At 44.6% G+C, this 19,014-nt stretch overlaps 1 protein-coding gene across 5 annotated transcripts in view; it reads right to left on the bottom strand.

The window, feature by feature from the left end:
• The window catches only part of ITGB4 (integrin subunit beta 4), a 330,473-nt gene that overhangs the window by 166,938 nt on the left and 144,521 nt on the right, over nucleotides 1–19,014 (bottom strand). For all 5 annotated transcript variants that reach the window (XM_069200167.1, XM_069200166.1, XM_069200168.1 and 2 more), the window contains exons 10-12: nucleotides 16,361–16,483; nucleotides 13,446–13,613; nucleotides 4,807–4,883 (exon numbers count right to left, since the gene is read on the bottom strand). In XM_069200167.1, the coding sequence (XP_069056268.1) occupies nucleotides 4,807–4,883; nucleotides 13,446–13,613; nucleotides 16,361–16,483 (368 nt within the window). The remainder of the gene's footprint in view (nucleotides 1–4,806; nucleotides 4,884–13,445; nucleotides 13,614–16,360; nucleotides 16,484–19,014) is intronic.

Raw genomic sequence — 19,014 nt, 5'->3', positions numbered from 1 at the left:
TCTGGGGGCAGAATGGTATTACCGAAGGAGCCGCAGACACTTGCGGAGACCTTCTATAATACAGATAGCATTGGCATACATAGAGCGCCAACACTATCTTCAGAGGGCTTTCACCCATTGGCATGGGGTTGTGGGGGTGTGAGGGGAGTGATTTATCATAATAGGTTGCACTGTGCCTGTTTGCACCCAGAACATCTGTTAAAAGGTGTGCCGTGGAGCAAACAGTAACGTTGTGCTCTGTCTGTGGTAAGGGCACTAGTATATAAAACAGTGCAAGGTAAGACCCAGGAAATTCCCTGTGCAATAGTTGGGCTAAAGCAGAAAGAGAACTCTGTTCTAGGAGCAAATGCAAAGCTAGGAACAAAAATGTCTTCTGCTACTGCAAGAATGAAGCTACAGTTTATTTGCTGAACAGCTAAAACCAGGATGGAGCCACGGCGGCCCATGGAATAAGAGACAGTGACACAGAGACCAGGTGTAGGATAATTATAACCAAAGAAATCCATACTGTAAGAGTCAGTATAATGATTGAGTCACAGAGCTACCTGCTTTAAAATCTATTAAAAGTTTGGAGCTAAGGATATCAATGGTGTCATTTTAAATGTTGAAATGTGATCAGAGAGATTGGAATTCAATATTATTGCACAGTGTAATGCAAATCTAGTACACTTTATTGAGTTGATATTAGAAATGAATTTAAATTTGTTCAATTAATTTTATTTAATTGAACGAATCACTGTCATTTATTGATTTTGTAAAACCGAACCTAGAACAATAAATTATTTTATTATTGCAAAAGAAAACATGAACGGTAAATAACCATAAATGACCACCAAGATAAGCATAATCACAAAGCCTTAAACTCCTCATCACAGCCAGGCATCATCCGAACCCCAGAGCATGTACACACGGGCATCATTACAGCAAGGCACCAAGCCCAAAGCGGTCCCACCACTTGCCCCATATCTTTGTGTGCCTTTTTGGGATTCAAACACTGTTATCTCCTGTTGTGCACACCAATCCACACCTCAGCACAACTGAACTAGCGAAAGCGGTGTGGCATTTTCCATCTCCGGGCTATATCCCACTTTGCAACCATTGTAGCTAAGTCTATCAATGCCTGATCAGCCCTCCTTCCCCCCATCACTTTGAAAATCCCCAGTAGAGCAATCTTCTGAGATAATGCCACCTCCAGTCCAGCAACCATGACAGCTTCCGACCCACCCCAGTAACTGGCAATCAATGGCTATGTCCATTCCATGTGATAGAAGCACGCCGGTTTGTGGGGATAACTGAAGCATGTGGGATTGGGCAGGAGACGCGCCCGATATAGGTGAATGGAGGTGAGATAGGCGCAGTGGATGTTGTTTACTTGCACTAACTTTAGCTTAGATGAGATTGTTATGGTGGAAGAGGGCATCCTGGCGTCCCGCCAGTCCGCCTCCTCTAGGGGTCTGCAGCGGCGCAAACATGTATGTTAATGACCATGGAGAGGTGGATTTGGGAGATTCCCCCCTTGGGCAGCACACCTATCAGTAGCCTGGCCTCGAGTGGATTGTTTTCAGGGAACTTTGTGTCCGGAGTGATGTGCGCCCGTAATGCGTGTCGCAGTTGCACCTATTTATGGAATTGTGTGGACTACAGCACAAAGGTCGACTGAAGTTCTTAAAAAGAGTGAATATGGCCACCTGACCATACGTCCTCCAACAGGGTTTTTTTTAAATCAAGTTTCATTGAGCTAAGCCGTTTAGGCCTGCCGTTTTGTGCAGCCAAGTCCCTCTCCATAAGAGGGTCTGCATTGTAAGTTTAAAGTCCCAGCCCGTATATTGGAGAGCCACACTCCAGCAGAGGACCACCTAGGTGACCTCGGGGAACGTTCAAGGAATGGGGTACCATATAGCATCCCTAGCACAGCACCAAAGCCCTTTGAGGCTAGCTTGACCCTGAATGCAGAGTCCGACCAGCCCCTACAAACCAGTCATTGATGACAATGGTTTGGGATGCCGGGTAGTACAAATAGAGGTTGGTCATTCCCAAGCCCCATCATAAGTAGCTTACTGGCATTTGGCCAGAGCCACTCTCAGTCTGGACTTGTTCCACAGAAACAGATTCACGATCAAATCCATCCCCCGGAAAAATTGACAAGGTATCGCTTGCGGGAAGTTTTGGGCAATGTACAGGAACCATGGTGAAGCCATCACTTTATACAGTGCGACCCTACACTTCATATTAAATGGAAGAGCTCCCACTTTTTTACCATTCGGACCAATGGAGTAAAGTTAAGATTTTGAATTCCAACTCGGGTAAAAAGGGTAACATGAATTCCTAGATATTGAAAGCTCAAGCACTACATGGGGAATGATGTCTGCCACTCGAAGCATTCCTGGGTGGGGTGGAGAAAAACCAGCACTGATTTAGCGTGGTTAACCCGTAGGCCCCAGGCCTTTCCATAGAACTGAAGAATTTGCATGCAGTGCAGATCCGTCACTGCGGGTTGGACATAAATAAAAGAACATCATCCCCATACAGAGCAATTCAATCCTCATGGCCTTTCTCCCACAACCTACCTTGTATTTGAGCATCACAGTGGATAAGCCTCGCTAACGGCTCTATAATGAGAGCAAAGAGGAGGGGGAGTGTGGGTAGCCCTGCCTGGATCCTCTACAAAAAGTAATCCGATCAGAGACCATACCATTAATTTACAGCCACGTGGATGGTTCACAGTATAGCAGTTTGACATACTTGCACACATGAGGCTCCAAGCCCAACCTGCGGAGAACCAGGAACAGGAAGGTCCAGTCCACAGTATCAAATGCCTTTTCAAAGTTGATAGGTTGAAGGGCATTAGGAGGTGTCTGCAATTGTCAGTGTGCTAAAGAGACATGGACTCTCCTTAGGCAGTGCCTTGTGCCTCTAGAAGGCATAAAGCCACATTTATATTGGTAGATAAGAGTGGTCAGAGCACTTTTTAACCGGGTTGCCTTATTGATCAAAGAGATGGGTCAATAGGGAGAGCACGTATTGGGCACAGGTCCCAGTTTAGGGATGACAACGAAGAGCAGGGAAGTACGACAATAAATTAAAAACGATACTCTTTGTGTGAGAACCTGTTTGACAGTAGAGCAACAGTGATTCCAATGTGTATGTGCCAGTGCATAATTACAGCTACACAAGCCCCTGGTGTAACAACCACTGCATGACTTGAGCCAAAGCTATCTCTGGTGTACAAGTCAGTGCAAAAAGGTATGTGGTATTAGCAGCAAGATTGGAGGCACAACCATTCTTAGACTCAGAGCCAGTGCAGAGTCCAAGCCACAGAAGTCCTTGGTGCAGCAGTGAATGTTTGGCTAGAGCCACAGAGATTCCTTGTGTAAGAGCCAGTACCAGTTCATGGCCAAGGAGATCAATGGTGTAAGAGGTAGAGCATGTTGGGGGCACAGAGGTTCCTGTTGAAGGAATCTGTGAGACAATCCAGCCAAAGCTGCAGGTATAACAGCCAGCGCAAAGCTGGAAGCACAGATATTTTTTAAATTGGCGTTATTCTATTTAAATAAACAGCACAGGCATTTACATGAAAAGGGGAAATGGTAGCAGTGGTCTCAAGGAATTCCGCACCTCCCAACGTAGGGTTAGTACAATACAGTACAATGTAAGGGGTGCTCAATAGGCAGAAAACACTATGCTACCAAATAGTGCACAGCCTATGTAGAAAGGTTCCCACATATCAGAAACATATAAATACACCCACAGCACACACAAAGTCCGTTGATGGTCTGCTATATCCAGCAGGTCCAATTTATTGGTTAAAATGACTGGTCCAATGATGGTTATAGTTCCACCTTTATAAGCGATCCATTACAGAATCCAATTCGAGAAAACAGCCGACATGTGTTTCGGCAAAGATGATGTTTTCAAGGAAAATAAAGTAACACGTAATGGCATTCAGTCAAAAATTATGAGGTGTTCCAATCTTCAAATGTTAAGTCAAGTAAAATTGATATAGCAGACCATCAACGGACTTTGTGTGTGCTCTGGGTGCATTTATATGTTTCTCATGTACATGAAAACGTAGAAGGAAAGTTGACCAAGTATTCTAAATGACAGGTTTATAAAGGCATTAAATAGTGAGTGATCGAACCATTTTATTAGAGTCAGATATTGTATGAGAGAAATAGTCATTCACCATTTACAATCATGCTATCCTACTGGAGTCTGGATCATACCTCAGCTCACTCTCTCTTAATTTAACTGAGAAGGAACTGAGACAAACTAAGCAATAAATCATCAGAAAAACAGGATTTGAAGGCAAAGATTTTGAGGAACAGTGATTCTGACAATGGGAGCTGGTTCAAGAGTCCTCCATCTCTTTAGGGAAAAGTTTGTGATGGCCAGCGTGGTACAAACATTTTCCTCACTTAAACAAATTGTGTGGCACTGGGGACATTTGTTTATCTCCAATGCCTGCGTTTTTGTATTGAGCAAAAATGGTGACAGAGTAGATACAAGCTAGCAGGAGTACAAAACACCACATAAAAAATATTGGATATATATAAGCAACATTTACAAGCGTGTGGCCATGTTTTCAGGGATTGCCTGCTTCATCACCTAAAGTTTTCAGGAGGCAACAGTGGGAATGAGTCTAACTGATGTTGTGGTACTTCATTCTCGAGAAGATTTTAAAGTAAGCAGTGAATAATTATCCATCCAGGAATCACTGACTGGGTCAGGCATTTGACTCATGATTTGCACCAACAGGAGTGTTCCAGTTTTCAACACTAGATGTGAAGTTTGGGATAGATGTCTTACCAGCCAGCATAGCATAAGCAGTGTCCACAAACAAAGTCACCATGCAAACTGCACTTGGACGAACGAACTTCCTTTTCCTGGAATAAAAAGACAAATCACATTGAGGAGATATTTTGTGCCAAACAGATGTACCACAAATTAGATCAAATGAAGACACACACAACCATGGTGACTCTTTCGGATGAATTTGAGGTGGGATTGGGAAAGACCACATGAGCACAGGAGATTCTTTTCTTACCCCACCTAAGTCACCATAGAAGTTTGTTAATCTGTTGTCAGCAAGAGGCTATCTGGTCTAAAGTGAAACTGGGAAAGTTACTGGCAGGTCAGTGTGGTGCAGATGAAAAGCCAAAAGGACAGAATCCATCACATGTCCAGCTAGTGCTGGTCATTGTCCATCACTCCACCTTTTTCAGTGTGGGCTGTCAGCTCATCTCAGTGCTCAGAAGGTGAAATATCGGCACTAGTTATAAGTCATACGTGAGAGTGGAGTCTTTCAGTGGAGAGAACGGCTTTAAACAAGTAGGTTTGTGAAGAAGTAAATAAAAATTGTGTTCAGATTTTTTAGTATTTGTTACAATGATACACACCACATATTCCCGTTAACCAAGTACTAGCTGGACCAACGTCGAACAGAAGTAGATTCTTAGGGTTCCACCATCCCATTGCACTAGTGATATGACAAGTGTCCATACCTGCCTTCTGGAGCACACAGAATAGGACAGCGGTGAGTGTACATACCAGCTCACCCAGGACAAATGTACAGAACTAAGTAAGTAAGTTTATTGACACAGTTAATTAAAACCATCACAATTCCAAAATGCATAATAATATTAATACTTTGCCTATTCAATATGTTTGGTGGAGAGTCATAATAAAAAACATAAAAGCTTATTTAAAACTAAAACAAATCATGATTAGAGAGTTGTCAATCTAAAATGTTCTCCACTAATTCCAACCTTGATCTTGAACTTAACTTTAGGACTTTCTTGCTCCCTTGCGAACACGATAATAGTAATTGAGTGAGAATCCTAAGTGGTGGCCCTTGCACTCTCAGCTTCGACTTTGTTCACTAATTCTTTCTGGGCCTGTACCATGAATATAGTCCCTCAACATGAAAACGGGATCGAAAGTCCGCTAAGCCAGCTAATGGTGGCCGGTCTGCATGAGCGTAAGTTCAGTGTCTTAAAAATGTTTTTCAAATATAATGTCCTGTGGCTTAGCAAAGCCGGGCACACACAAAAAATGTGTTGTAATGACTCTTTTCTGTACCCACACAGTCGACAGGAATGTGTCGGGTCCTGCTGTTTCCATGAAGGGACCATATCCTTCGTTTCCATCAACCCAAAGCGGAAAAGCATGAACCGATGTTTCTGCGACTGGTTGAAGGTTGCTGCTAGATATTCCTGTGCCCGCAAAGTTTTGTATGATGTTATTACAGTCCAGGCATGCTGTCTGCTTGCCAATTTCTGTTTGTCAGAATTTTAAGATTTCTTCTTAGTTACAGCGTTTGCCTTCCGAAAAAACTCCTTTTTGTCCAGGTTCCGGTCCAAGGCTTCTAGCAGACCTAGTACTTTAATGCAGTTATTTAAGTGATGACCCCAGATGCTTTTGTCATTGTGACGCTGTTGCTCCTCAATTTCTATCCAACATAGGTTGTTTAGAGTACCAGTCTCAGCTGCACGCATCCTCCAGCATAGTTTAATGAAGGCACATCTACTCTGATATTCATAGTTTTTCAGACCAAATTCCAAACGGACCTGAGCTGGAGATGCTGGTCGTGGTATCCGAAAAACTGTTTTGTAGGCCTTCGTCTGGACTTGATTGAGAAAAACTGCCTCTTTCCCCAGCATGATTTCGGCACCATAGGTGATGGTGGGCATTAGTCGCGCTGCCATAACAGCAAGCAGGTGAGTGTATGAAGGGCAGCTCAGTTTTTGTTTTAGAACTTTAAAACCGTAGGTCAGTGAGAGGGCTTTTGCTTGAGCGACAGCAAGCTGCGGCTTAAAAGTCAAGAGACGGTCCATAGTGAATCCCAAGTACTTATAAGTGGGTGCAACCTCCACCTGGGAACCATTTATGAACCATGAAGCAGATTTAAACTTCCTGTCAACTAGGCGGACAACCTTTGTTTTACTCAAATTCAGTTCTAGGCCTTGCATTGTTATCTATGTATAAAATGCATCGATGCTAGGCTGTAGCCCAACAGGTGTTTGGCTGAGCAAAACTATGTTGTCTGCGTACTGTAGCCATGCAATTCCTTTCTTGGCCAAGACTGGTGGTTGGCTATTTACAGGAGCTAGAGCCTCAGCTAGGTCTGCAAGATATAAGTTGAACAGCGTGGGGGCCAATACACACCCTTGTTTAAATCCTTTTGCTGTTAATGCTCTGTTGGTGAGGTGGCTGCCCTCTCCGATTTTTACTTGCGCCCAAGTACCTGTGTACAAGTCCATCATTGCGCCAAGAAGGCTGCATGGTAAGTCCCAACCTTTCAGTTTCTCCCATAGGCGGTTTCTTGGTACGCAATCAAAAGCTGCCTTTAGATCAATGAAGCAGGCAAGTAGCCTTTTTTTCTTAAGCCTGGCTTTGTTTCTCAGCAGGGCCAGGCTGGTGGAAGCACCCATGCCAGCTCTAAAGCCAGTCTGGCATTGTGGAATTAATTGTCTGTCATGAATCCATTCTACTAGTTGTTGCAGTAGACAGGATGCGTAGAGTTTTGCTTCAATATCTATCAATGAAATTAGCCTGTAGTTTGAAGGATTTGCGGGGTTACCTGCTTTATATATGGGGTGAATTATGCTGCCTTTCCATGCATCTGGGAGACCCATAGTGCCTCGGAGATCGTAGAAAAGCAGTGCCAAATAATACGCCCAGAATGAAGGGTCTCCTCTAAACAAGGTGTTCGGAATACCGTTCTGACCAGCTGCCCCTTCCATTTTTAGTTCCTTTATAAGGCTTGTCAGCATCAATGGTCATTAGTGTGTGCTTTCCTTTGTTTCCGTTTGGAAGTAAGTCTGTTTGCATGGTCACTAGGAAGCCAAAATTAATCTTACTTAAGTTTTGGCTACCTGTGTGGCCTCCTCCTTCACATGGTGCTCTGGGAGAGAGAACATTGTCTGTATGTGGGCTTCCCATGTGGCTGCATCGATACCTGCATTCGTGTGTCCATTTTTCCCTTAGTTAGTCAGTTTATTAGTTCCCAGAACTTTTTATTATTTTTCTGTTTGTTGGACATAAGCAACTTGGTCCACAGATCCTTGTAGTAACTCTGTTTTGCCATCCAGCAGTTTTTCTTATATTTGGCTCTTAATTCAGAAAGCCTTGTGTCATCAGAGTTCCTCCCCCAGTGCACGTCCTTTAAGACTTTTTTTAGTTCTCTCGAGACTTGGTTTTTCTGACTACGCAGTGTCCCAATGAACCATGGCTTAGTCGCCAGGGAGTCCTCCCTGTGGTGTTTGTTCTCCACAGGTCGAGCCGGGGGCGTCGGGTGCAGAGTGCAAAGTCTCACGCTTCCGGCGGGAAACATGTGTTGTTTCAAAGTTGCTTCTTTGTTGCAAAGTTGCAGTCTTTGTGGAGCAGAGCCGCTGTCCTCGGGAGTTCTTGGTCCGTCTAGATGCAGGGTAGTCCTCTGAGGCTTCAGAGGTCGCTGGAGCCTGTGGAACGCGTCACTGGAACAGTGTCTTTAGAAGTGGGGAGACAGGCCGGTAGAGCTGGGACCAAAGCAGTTGGTGTCTCCGTCTTCTCTGCAGGCTTTCAGCTCAGCAGTCCTTCTACGTCTTAGGTTGCAGGAATCTATCTTGCTGTGTTCTGGGAGCCCCTAAATACTCAATTTAGGGGTGTGTTTAGGTCTGAGGGGTTAGTAGCCAATGGCTACTAGCCCTGAGGGTGGCTACACCCTCTTTGTGCCTCCTCCCTGAGGGGAGGGGGGCACATCCCTAATCCTATTGGGGGAATCCTCCATCTCCAAGATGGAGGATTTTTAAAAGTCAGAGTCACCTCAGCTCAGGACACCTTAGGGGCTGTCCTGACTGGCCAGTGACTCCTCCTTGTTTTTCTCATTATTTCCTCCGGCCTTGCTGCCAAAAGTGGGGCCGTGGCCGGAGGGGGCGAGCAACTCCACTAGCTGGAGTGCCCTGGGGTGCTGTAACAAAGGGGGTGAGCCTTTGAGGCTCACCGCCAGGTGTTACAGTTCCTGCAGGGGGAGGTGAGAAGCACCTCCACCCAGTACAGGCTTTGTTACTAGCCACAGAGTGACAAAGGCACTCTCCCCATGTGGGCAGCAACATGTCTGGTGTGTGGCAGGCTGCTAAAACTAGTCAGCCCACACTGGTAGTCAGTTAAGGTTTCAGGGGGCACCTCTAAGGTGCCCTCTGGGGAGTATGTTACAATAAAATGTGCACTGGCATCAGTGTGCATTTATTGTGCTGAGAAGTTTGATACCAAACTTCACAGTTTTCAGTGTAGCCATTATGGTGCTGTGGAGTTCGTGCATGCTCCCCTGCACTTACAATGTCTAAGGTTTTGCTTAGACACTGTAGGGTGCATAGTGCTCATGCACTTATGCCCTCACCTATGGTATAGTGCACCCTGCCTTAGGGCTGTAAGGCCTGCTAGAGGGGTGACTTATCTATACCTATAGGCAGTGTGAGGTTGGCATGGCACCCTGAGGGGAGTGCCATGTTGAGTTAGTCATTTTCTCCCCACCAGCACACACAAGCTGGCAAGCAGTGTCTGTGCTGAGTGAGGGGTCCCCAGGGTGGCATAAGCCATGCTGCAGCCCTTAGAGACCTTCCCTGGCATCAGGGCCCTTGGTACCAGGGGTACCAGTTACAAGGGACTTACCTGGATGCCAGGGTATGCCAATTGTGGAAACAAAAGTACAGGTTAGGGAAAGAACACTGGTGCTGGGGCCTGATTAGCAGGCCTCAGCACACTTTCAAACCATAACTTGGCATCAGCAAAGGCAAAAAGTCAGGGGGTAACCATGCCAAGGAGGCATTTCCTTACACTAAGGCACTTGGTTCGCCTGTGGAATTTTCCTCGCTCACTGGCCATTCTGGCCTGATCTGTCTAGAGTGGCAGATCTTATTTCTGTTTTCAGTGCTATCTGATTCCTTAGACTGCGTACCATTTGATTTGGCAAACGATTTCCATATACAGCTTTGCTGGACCCCCTTTGTTTTTTTCCGTGCCTTCCTTTTTCATTTCTTTTCCCATTTCATGAGGGATGATTCCTCCGCTATTGAGTTGTCAGGGATTATATCCTTTAATCCACCCGTGCGGGTCCCATTTCTTGTGTACTAAGGCATGATCTGCCCTTTGTGTTGCTCTGAGACATTCCCTGTCCGGATAAATGAATTTCCTTGATGTTATTGCTTTCCTCATGGGAATTCTTTACGTTTTGTGGGTTTTCCTTGTTCGTAAGGTTTTTGGGGATCTTCTTGCCACGGCTTCTAAGATGCTCTTCAGTTCTAAGGGTCTGGATTTTTACCTCTTTCAAGATGTCATTTAGGATATCCAGGGATCATTGTGAGTTATCGCCTGTGACGGAACACTGACATGTCACCTGCTGGGTATATGAGTGGGTTTGAGCCCTCTTTATCAGATCATTCAAGGATTGTAGCTTGTTGTTGATGCTCACAATGTGAATGGCCAGGATGTTAAGTAAGTCTACCTGAGTGTCCTGCTTGTCTGCTTGAAATTGGATGGCTGCTGATATTGTGTCCATTGTTGCTAACAAGGCCTTCCATGAGTCTCCAGATGTTGATGGTGCTGCATTTACTTTAGCCCCAGTTGTGTGGTCTAATGAGACTTCAAGTTCCTCTAGTTGCTCTGGTTGCTCCATTGCCAAGACAGCTGGGGATACATGAGTGTCGAATGTTGTTGTAGTTGTTATATTACAAGATGAAAGATTTTTTCGTGGTGAGCTTGTACTACAGGTAGATCTCATTTTTGTTTTGTTGTTTGCGATCTGAATGCCCAGAGGTGTATCTGAGCAGGTGTCTGAAAGGTTTATCAGCGGAAATTCCTCAATTATGATACAGTCTGTGTCGTTCTCTACTTGCAAAGGTTGTTTAGGAGGAGGAGTGCGGCACAGGCTCTCACCACAGTTGTTCCAATTACTGAGGTTTAAAGTGGAAAACATCAAGGTAACATCTGTGAATTTCTGCGCTGATCGTTACGCCGGTTTTATTTGACTGGGGAGTTGGTATATTGATTTTTCCCAGGTCCACACAGGTCCTTTCAATGTCCTGCGTAGTCTTCACGTCAGCTGCACATATTGTCTGGGGGTCGTTAGCAAGAGCTATACCCATTAAGGTGCTGGTGGGATTCGATTCCTTCTTAGTGAGCAAAAAGTCTGTGATTTTGTATCCTGCTTTTTTCCCCTTGCTTGGAGATCTACAAGGTGATTTCTTTGTTTGTGCCGCATTTGGGGGTACGTTCCTTTCTGTAGATTCATTTTTTGGCTCGTGCTGGCCTTCTGCTGTGGAGTCTTGCCTTTGCCTCTTTACTGCTTTTTTCCTTCCACGTGTTAATGTCATCCTTACTGCTACCCCTGGGTTGACAGGCAATATCTGAGTGCTTTCAACTGGTGATTGATTTTAGATTATGTGTGTGCGAATCACGATGATCTATTTCTGGCTGCTTCAGTGCTGAAAGGGCGGTGTGCCGCCAAGTGCTTTAGGAAATTCGTGATCACTGGCTTACTGTTAGTTTGCCAGTTGTGTGTTCTTTGTCCCAGGAAATCTAGGCTTTACAGTCTGAGGGTGCCTGGAGACCTGGGAACCGGATGTGCCTTGCTTTGCCTTACGCACCTCCGTGACGTCGTATGAACTGTATCTGATGTGAGCGGAATAGTTGTACTGCTTCAGTACCTTTGCTAGGAATGTACTTTTGTAGTTTTCAGAGCTTGTAGTAGTAGGGGTCCAGGCACGGAGACTGCCCTGCGGGACCTGGAGCTGCTGGTGGGTAGAATCTCATGTCCGTGTCGCTGCCCACATCAAGCGCAGAGCTCCTCCGTTCTTCCTCTGCCTCTGCCTCTTAGCTTGAAGCCGTTGTATTTGGAACACATACAGTATCTGAGAGATGTATCCCAGGCTCACTTGTGCGGAAGCCTCTCCTTCCCCACTTCAGTCCAATCCTTCTTGTGTTGTTATGCCCTGCAGTGTTTTCCTCGCGCCACTGCTGCTGCTGTTTGCTGCAATGTTTTCCCCCTTGCCACACTAAGGGAGAGGCGAATGCCTCCACAACGCCTCCCCGATACTCCGCTTATGCTCCGCTTCACACTTCCCTCGCCCCTGCCTTGCTCCTCCTGCCATCTGCGCTTCAGAGTGTCCGCACTGTGACCGGCTCGGCTCTGTGCTGCTCCTAGTGCTGCTCCTGGTCCTCTTACCGCTTCTTTGGGGCCAAAGTGCTTGGGGCCCCACAATGCGACTACTGAGCCACCTGACTCTCACCGTCACCCTCGTCCTCAGCCCAGCAGGGCCTCACTTGATGGATCCTGCGGCAGAGGACGCCCGGGCGGGGGGGAGCCCGAGACCCACGAGGTGGACAGCGTTTGCAGCTCCCAGACTCTCCCAAGCACCGGCTGGGCGGGCCGCCGCGGAGTCTCAACCGCTCCGATTGAACTGCTCAAACCGGCTCCTGGCCCTCAGAGGTTGCTGGCTCCGAGGGAATACTGTGCGAGCGCTGACCGCCGCCCGCTCAAGCAGCGACGCTCCGGTTCCGATTCCTGAGTGTGCTTCCGCTTCCGTGTTACCAAACCGGACATCCGCTTCACTGTACCTCAGAAATGTTTCCCAACAACAATATCCTGCTTCTTCGTCCTTCATCTGACTAGAACATCATGTGCAGAACTAAAAATGAGACATGCTCAGATACTAGCTCACAGGGGCAGATAGTGAGACACTGATAAAACAAGCCTGCATACCCACGAACATGCTCAGGTAATGAGAGGTGTAAATGCCAACTCACAGAAGAATGAGCACAACTAGAAATGGGGCATGCATAAATACCAGCACACAGGGGTAAGGGGTCAGAGAGAAACAACAACCATGTCTACCCACACAGAGGGCCAGATGATGGGGGAGTAAATTCCAGCTCACAGTAGTGAGAGGAACATATGAGACAAGCATACAATCCAGCGCACTGGGGTACTTGGTCAGCGCTAGATGTAAGGCTGTGGTATATATCATCTTGCAGATGGTCAGCGACAGATATGAGATAAGCATTTGTAACAACCCACAGCAGCAACCTGGCATTCAAGGCCAGAGGTAAGTGTACATGTCCCCTGACAGAGGCAGGCAGCTTAAGCTGGTGAGGAGATGTGCATACAAAGCAGTTCACTTGTGTGAGCAGTCAGACTTAGAGGTGACACAGGCATACAGAAGTATCCAAAGGGCCCATTAGCCCACCCTACGGATGAGATAAGAGTATGCAGCAGCTCGCAGGGACAGGGGGTCAGGGATAAAGATGAGATTACCCAGTCACGTTGAGATGAAATGAGCATATGTATCAACCCGGCGAGGCAGGATGATACAGTCATGCATACTATTGCACTAACGCACAGATAGTCCTGAGATGAGCACATGTTCCTAATCACAGAAATAAGGGAAAAGAAATAGAATGAGCTCACATACCAGTTCACAAGGGCAGGCATCACAAATAATGGAGGTGTCGATCTCCAAGCCGTTATTGAACGAGGAGGGCTTCACCAGGACCTTCCCACTTCGGTCCTGCTCCGGCAAGTTGCATGTGTGCTTTCCGCTCAATTCCTTTAGAGCTCTTACACGCACGTCATAAGTGCCCTTCAGATAGAAAAAGAGAAAGTGAGAAAATGATGGAAAGAGCAAAAAAAAAGAGACACAAAGAGCGAAAACAATATTGGAAGTTTTCCACCTAGTCAGCCTTGTAAAATAACATGCTTCTAACACTGGAATGCAGGAATAAGTCAAATATCCTTATTGCTGCCAGTGAAATTGTCTGGTAACAAAAAATTGTGCTTGAAGTAAGATCATGCTCCAACCTCTCTACGAGAAGTTTTATTCCCGGAGTAGAAAGGTTTTCTACAACATTTTTGAATGCTTTAATTGCTCTATGGAAAATTACATACAAATGTAAGACGTACTGAGGTGGTGAGGAAGGGAATATGCTATCTTGTTTGCCACATATGTCATACCACATGTGTGTGTGTTATGGATAGTGTCTTAAGATCAGCTATATGTTCATAATATGGTTACCGGGTCCCTAGGTTATCGATCAGAGGTCTATTTTCTGATCAATACAATTTGTAGATAGACTGCCGTGATGGGGAAAAAAACTGAAGAAGGCAAAATGACAAAACACCATTCTGTTCTGTGTCTCACAGGGTCCTGATTACAGGTGTCTTTGAGTTGATAGACAGACGTAAGGCTATTTGTTTGTATTTTTTTTTTTTTATGTCTCTAGGACAGTTCCACATCCCACCACTATGAGATAGGGTAATGCAAGGCATGTGACTCTAACCAATTCACCTTGTAACATCTGACTGTCATAATGCTCTGTTGTCATCTGTTCTCTCACCATGACTGTCGAGCGGGCGAGGCACTGCCCACAAGGCCTCAGGCCATGGTGAGGCTTCTAGATCTCCTTTTTGGACTCTGTCTCACTCGTACCCACTGTCTTTAGCTCAGTCTATTTCAATTTCCCTCACTTATACCTTGTCTTACTTCCCCTTCTGCCTCACTATGCTCACGGCTGTCACATTCACATTTCTTCTAGCTCCTACTTCTGAGACCTTTTCTATCACCCCTGTCAAGCCAGGCACCCTTATTCGATTTTCTTAAGAAAAGAAATCATAAAAGCAAACATAACAAAAAGCACATTCCTATTAACACATACTTGTTACAAATGCTAAATGTTCAAGCTTCTCAGTCTGCTATTGTACCAGACACTGGCCAAGCCATATATGAGTTAAAATCCTCTTCTTAAGCTTTAAGTTGAACTGCCAAGTGGTTCCACTGCTCACTTTTTCACAGGACTCAAGCGATACCTCACTGACGATGTCTAACTAGGACGAAACTGGTCTGGCGTTGCTTGTGCTCATGTTCAGAGGGGATCTGGCTTGTGAGTTCAGACGGGAATGTTCCAATTGGAGCATAATAAAGGCTGATGTTGCATATTGCTGTTTCCTGTCTGAGGTGATATCAGGGCAAAAAAACAATGGACTGGGATGAGATATGAGTAACTACCAGTGGCTGAGATTATTTCAAGCATTTGACCTTCACTTTTTTTTTTTACTCAAAACCCAAGCAACAATGTCCATGATCTATAGGTAACATCTTAATTGTGACCAATAATCATATTAGTTGAAAGAATGGGCATTCTATAGAAGCTTGAAGAATGTGGTGGACAAGGAACACGAGACAGTACTGTTCTATGGTGACAATGTGTTCATTGTCTTGGAGTGAGAACATCCCCATAACCAACCAGGTGGAAATGTATTGAAGCTGAAGTGAAGTATGCTTGTGAAAGGAGTTGCTCCACTACTGATTATGTCAGTAGGGTTTTTTTGTTTTTTTTTGGAAGAAGCATTAAACAAGGTCAGTCAAAGTACCTGGAGTCACCATTAGTATATAAGAATTTGGTGGACAAGGAACAGGAGACAGTACTGTTCTATGGCGACGATGTGTTGATTGTCTTGGAGGGAGAAGATTCCCATAACAAAATGTATTGAAGCTGAAGTGATGTATGTTTATGAAAGAACTACAGATCATGTTGGTTGAGTTTTTGTTTTTTCTTGCAGTCATGTTTCAACTCATTCTGGTTCATCAATCCTGTTTGCTGCTGTGATGCCTTGTAAGATGTGTTCAAGTATGTTGTCTTCATAAATTAATCAAAACTCTGCACACACCAGAAAGAGTTCTCTGACAATGCCATGGACCCTGCAGGCGCCTTCGATTGGGTGCTCGTTATTAGCTTTTTAACTGGTGGGTGATGATCTATTTTTTACCTGGTGGGTAAATCTGAAAATTGTGATCACATAGTAGGGCATTATGGGATTAATGTCAATATTATCAGGAGCCCATATGTTTCTTTTATGGTGAACAACCAAAATTACAGGTTTGTTCAGTCAAGCTTGCTTTGTCGAACTCAGCCAGAGAGTGCAATAATGCGTAGCATGTGAATCTAGTCATAATAGTTTCACATCTGAACATGTAACTTCCAGGCTGTAGGGGTGCATGGCATGATCCATCCACCTCTGCCATGAAGAGAGTTCGCAGGGAATGTACTTGATATATGTGTGCTCATTCCCTGCCAGGATGCTGGCTTAGGGATGAAGTTACATTGTAGAGTGCAAACAACTGCCTGAAGCCTTTTTAGTACTCTCTTCAATGCTACTCTGGATTTCTGCATTATTTTGGTCACTGTTCGAGTTGTTAGTGATCAGTGGTTACAGGATGGACTCTTTCAAGATGGACATTTCAGGGCGGCCTGTAACATGACTTACAAACCCTTTCATGCACTCTTCATTGAAATATACTCCCCTAGAGCCTAGTTCATGTCCGAAACTCACCACTTCCCCTCTAATCACTTGGAAGGAACCAGACTCCAGCTTCTGGGATGACTGGGATGTGACGTCTGTCTTCAGGGCACTCATTGAGTGCACAGCTCGGATATCCATCTTGGAGCGGATGCTCTAGGAATTGGAAAGACAAAAAAAGATGGTACTAAATCTAGGTCAAGGTGCTCTTGTGCATTTTTCCCCCTACCCTTACATTCATTCACCACCCCATGAGACTCCCCTAGAACGTATAGATGATGTGCACCCCACATCCACACAAATTGATGAATGAGACCATGACCCAAGAAGATGTTTCATATAAATTGCTCAAATAAAAGCCTACCTTTGTTATTTAGTTATTTACAGTAAGCAGTGAATGCAGACCTTTGTGACTTCAAAGCAAATACGAATATGATCAACTTTAAATTTTGTAACACAGGTGATTGCGAAATGGAACAATGGTATTGTGGCTTTATAAAGTCAGGGGAAGTTGTACACTTACAGAATCCTTGTTTATATTTAGGGAAAAAGCTCCTGGCATTGATTTGAAACATTTGGTTATGGCAGATGAGTTCAGACCTGTGCACTGAAAGTTGAGGTATAGCTGTGAGGTTAAGTAAGAAAGGGGACATCCGTTAGAGCACTGCAGACCAAATCTAGAGCATCCCAACAAGCCAGTGGCCTTTTTTTCTATAAAGCAGCCTGACCTCCATGGCACAAATTGCTTTGGTAATAAAAAAAACAGTATTGGCAGTACACCAATAGACCAATCAGCACATTTTGTCCAAAGACAGACCTCTACAATGCGGGCATGGCTTTGGAAAAAAAGAATTCCTGATGTACTGGGAATTTTCTCTCAGAGTGTGGAGGACTTTTCTACTCTTCTCATCTATGGGCCACCATGGTTTGGTGGACCTGGACAAGGTAAAATCTGTCTGAGATAGCTTTTATGGGGCTGTTCTAACTACGGCCACACTCCTAACACCATGTCCAATGGTAGCAGCTTCACTGAAAGGGATTTCCCAATGAAATCAGTAAAACTGGCATCTACCAACCTTTAAATGAGGGGGGAAGTGCTGATTGTTTATTCTTCATTGTATACTGTGGCAATGTTTGTGTTCTGTTGTTCTTTTTTGTCTCTGTGCAAAATGACCAATAAAGCTAAAAAACATGAGAGGAAAAGACTAGAGAGGTGGATGCATAGAACTTTTGTGAAAGTTTCATTACCATTCACTTCTAATTGAGTGCCTAAGTAAAATCACCTCACAAACTGGAAGGGATTTCCACTAACACACCTGATGAATGGGTCACTCAGCTAAAGAGCTGGAGAAAAACATTATTGTGATTGTACTGCAGTATTTGTATAGTGATTCATGTCCCTGACGAGGCTGCAAAGCTCTCTGGTTTTCATTGGTTCCTGTGCATCCTTTCATTAACGTTTCTGAAGTGTGCCCTTATATACATATTGGAAGGAGTTCTCCAATAATAAAGCCTCCTAAACTATGCTTCTGACATTCAAATTCTGAGCAGTGCCCTGATCAATATCTTGAGGGACACCTACAATAAATATTCTGAGGGTATTTCCACACACACACCCAACAACAGGCTCCTCGACGTAGACCCCCCCTTAAAGGTCCCTTCAGTGCATACACCATGAATGCATACCAAACAAAAACACCCTAATTGCTTCCCCATTCTTTTGTACAGCAGGACGTAAATTCTTCAACTAACCACTTCAACAACACCTTAACTGTTGTCACTCATGACACTGCATGCTTTAGAGAGAGAAGGTCCAAGAAGGAAAAAACTTACTCCTCATGCAATAAAGATATTATTGAAGAAAGAAAGCTCCTCAGGTCACTCAAATGCACTATGTAACAAATACCCTCCAAGAACAATCTTTAACTTCTGTGTGAAATGATCTTATAAAAAGCATATGTTTCAGCTCAAGGCTCGGCCAATCGAGTCACAGATTGAACTGGCCAAAAAAAGACCAAGAATAAAACTTTTTAAAGATTGTTAAAGAAGTAAGGAAAGCAGATAACACCCAGGGAATACTGGATCCTGAACAGAAAGGTGTAGACTGCACAATTCTTTGGCATGAAAATCAACATTTTGGAAGTATCCCACACTGTGCTTTTTATCAACATGTGTGTAACAATGAGCAATGAATTGTCAAACACCTGGGCATTTTTTGAGACTTTTCACAGATAGAACTATAGAATATTGTCTACAAAATAAACCCATCTAATCACCTCCTTGAACCCTATTGTCTAACACCAAAGCTATGTGGAACGTCCTAATGCCACACTAGTTCAACTTTAATGTCTTTCTACAACAAAGGATATTCCCGACTGCTTAAAATGGACGAGTATATCCCTGCTGAAAAATTAATGGATGCTCCTGGGAGCTTCAACAATACCGCCTAATCTCTAGTCTCACCTTCTTGGCAAAAAGACTTGGAAAGCAGTGTTAACATCCTACTAAACCGATTTTGTTAACACCAACAATCTAAAGGATGAATTCCAATCCCAAGTCAAAGTATGGAAACAGCCATCCTGCAAATATCAGAGGATGCAAGTGACTCTGGTATGCTCAGCATACTTGACCTCTCAGAGGCATTCTACACTTGCAGTCATGTAATCCTTCCACAGAGCCTCCAACCC

The sequence above is a fragment of the Pleurodeles waltl genome, chromosome 7 (assembly GCF_031143425.1).
Source record: "Pleurodeles waltl isolate 20211129_DDA chromosome 7, aPleWal1.hap1.20221129, whole genome shotgun sequence".
NCBI lineage: Eukaryota > Metazoa > Chordata > Amphibia > Caudata > Salamandridae > Pleurodeles > Pleurodeles waltl.
This window is presented reverse-complemented; position numbering and strand designations above follow the sequence as displayed.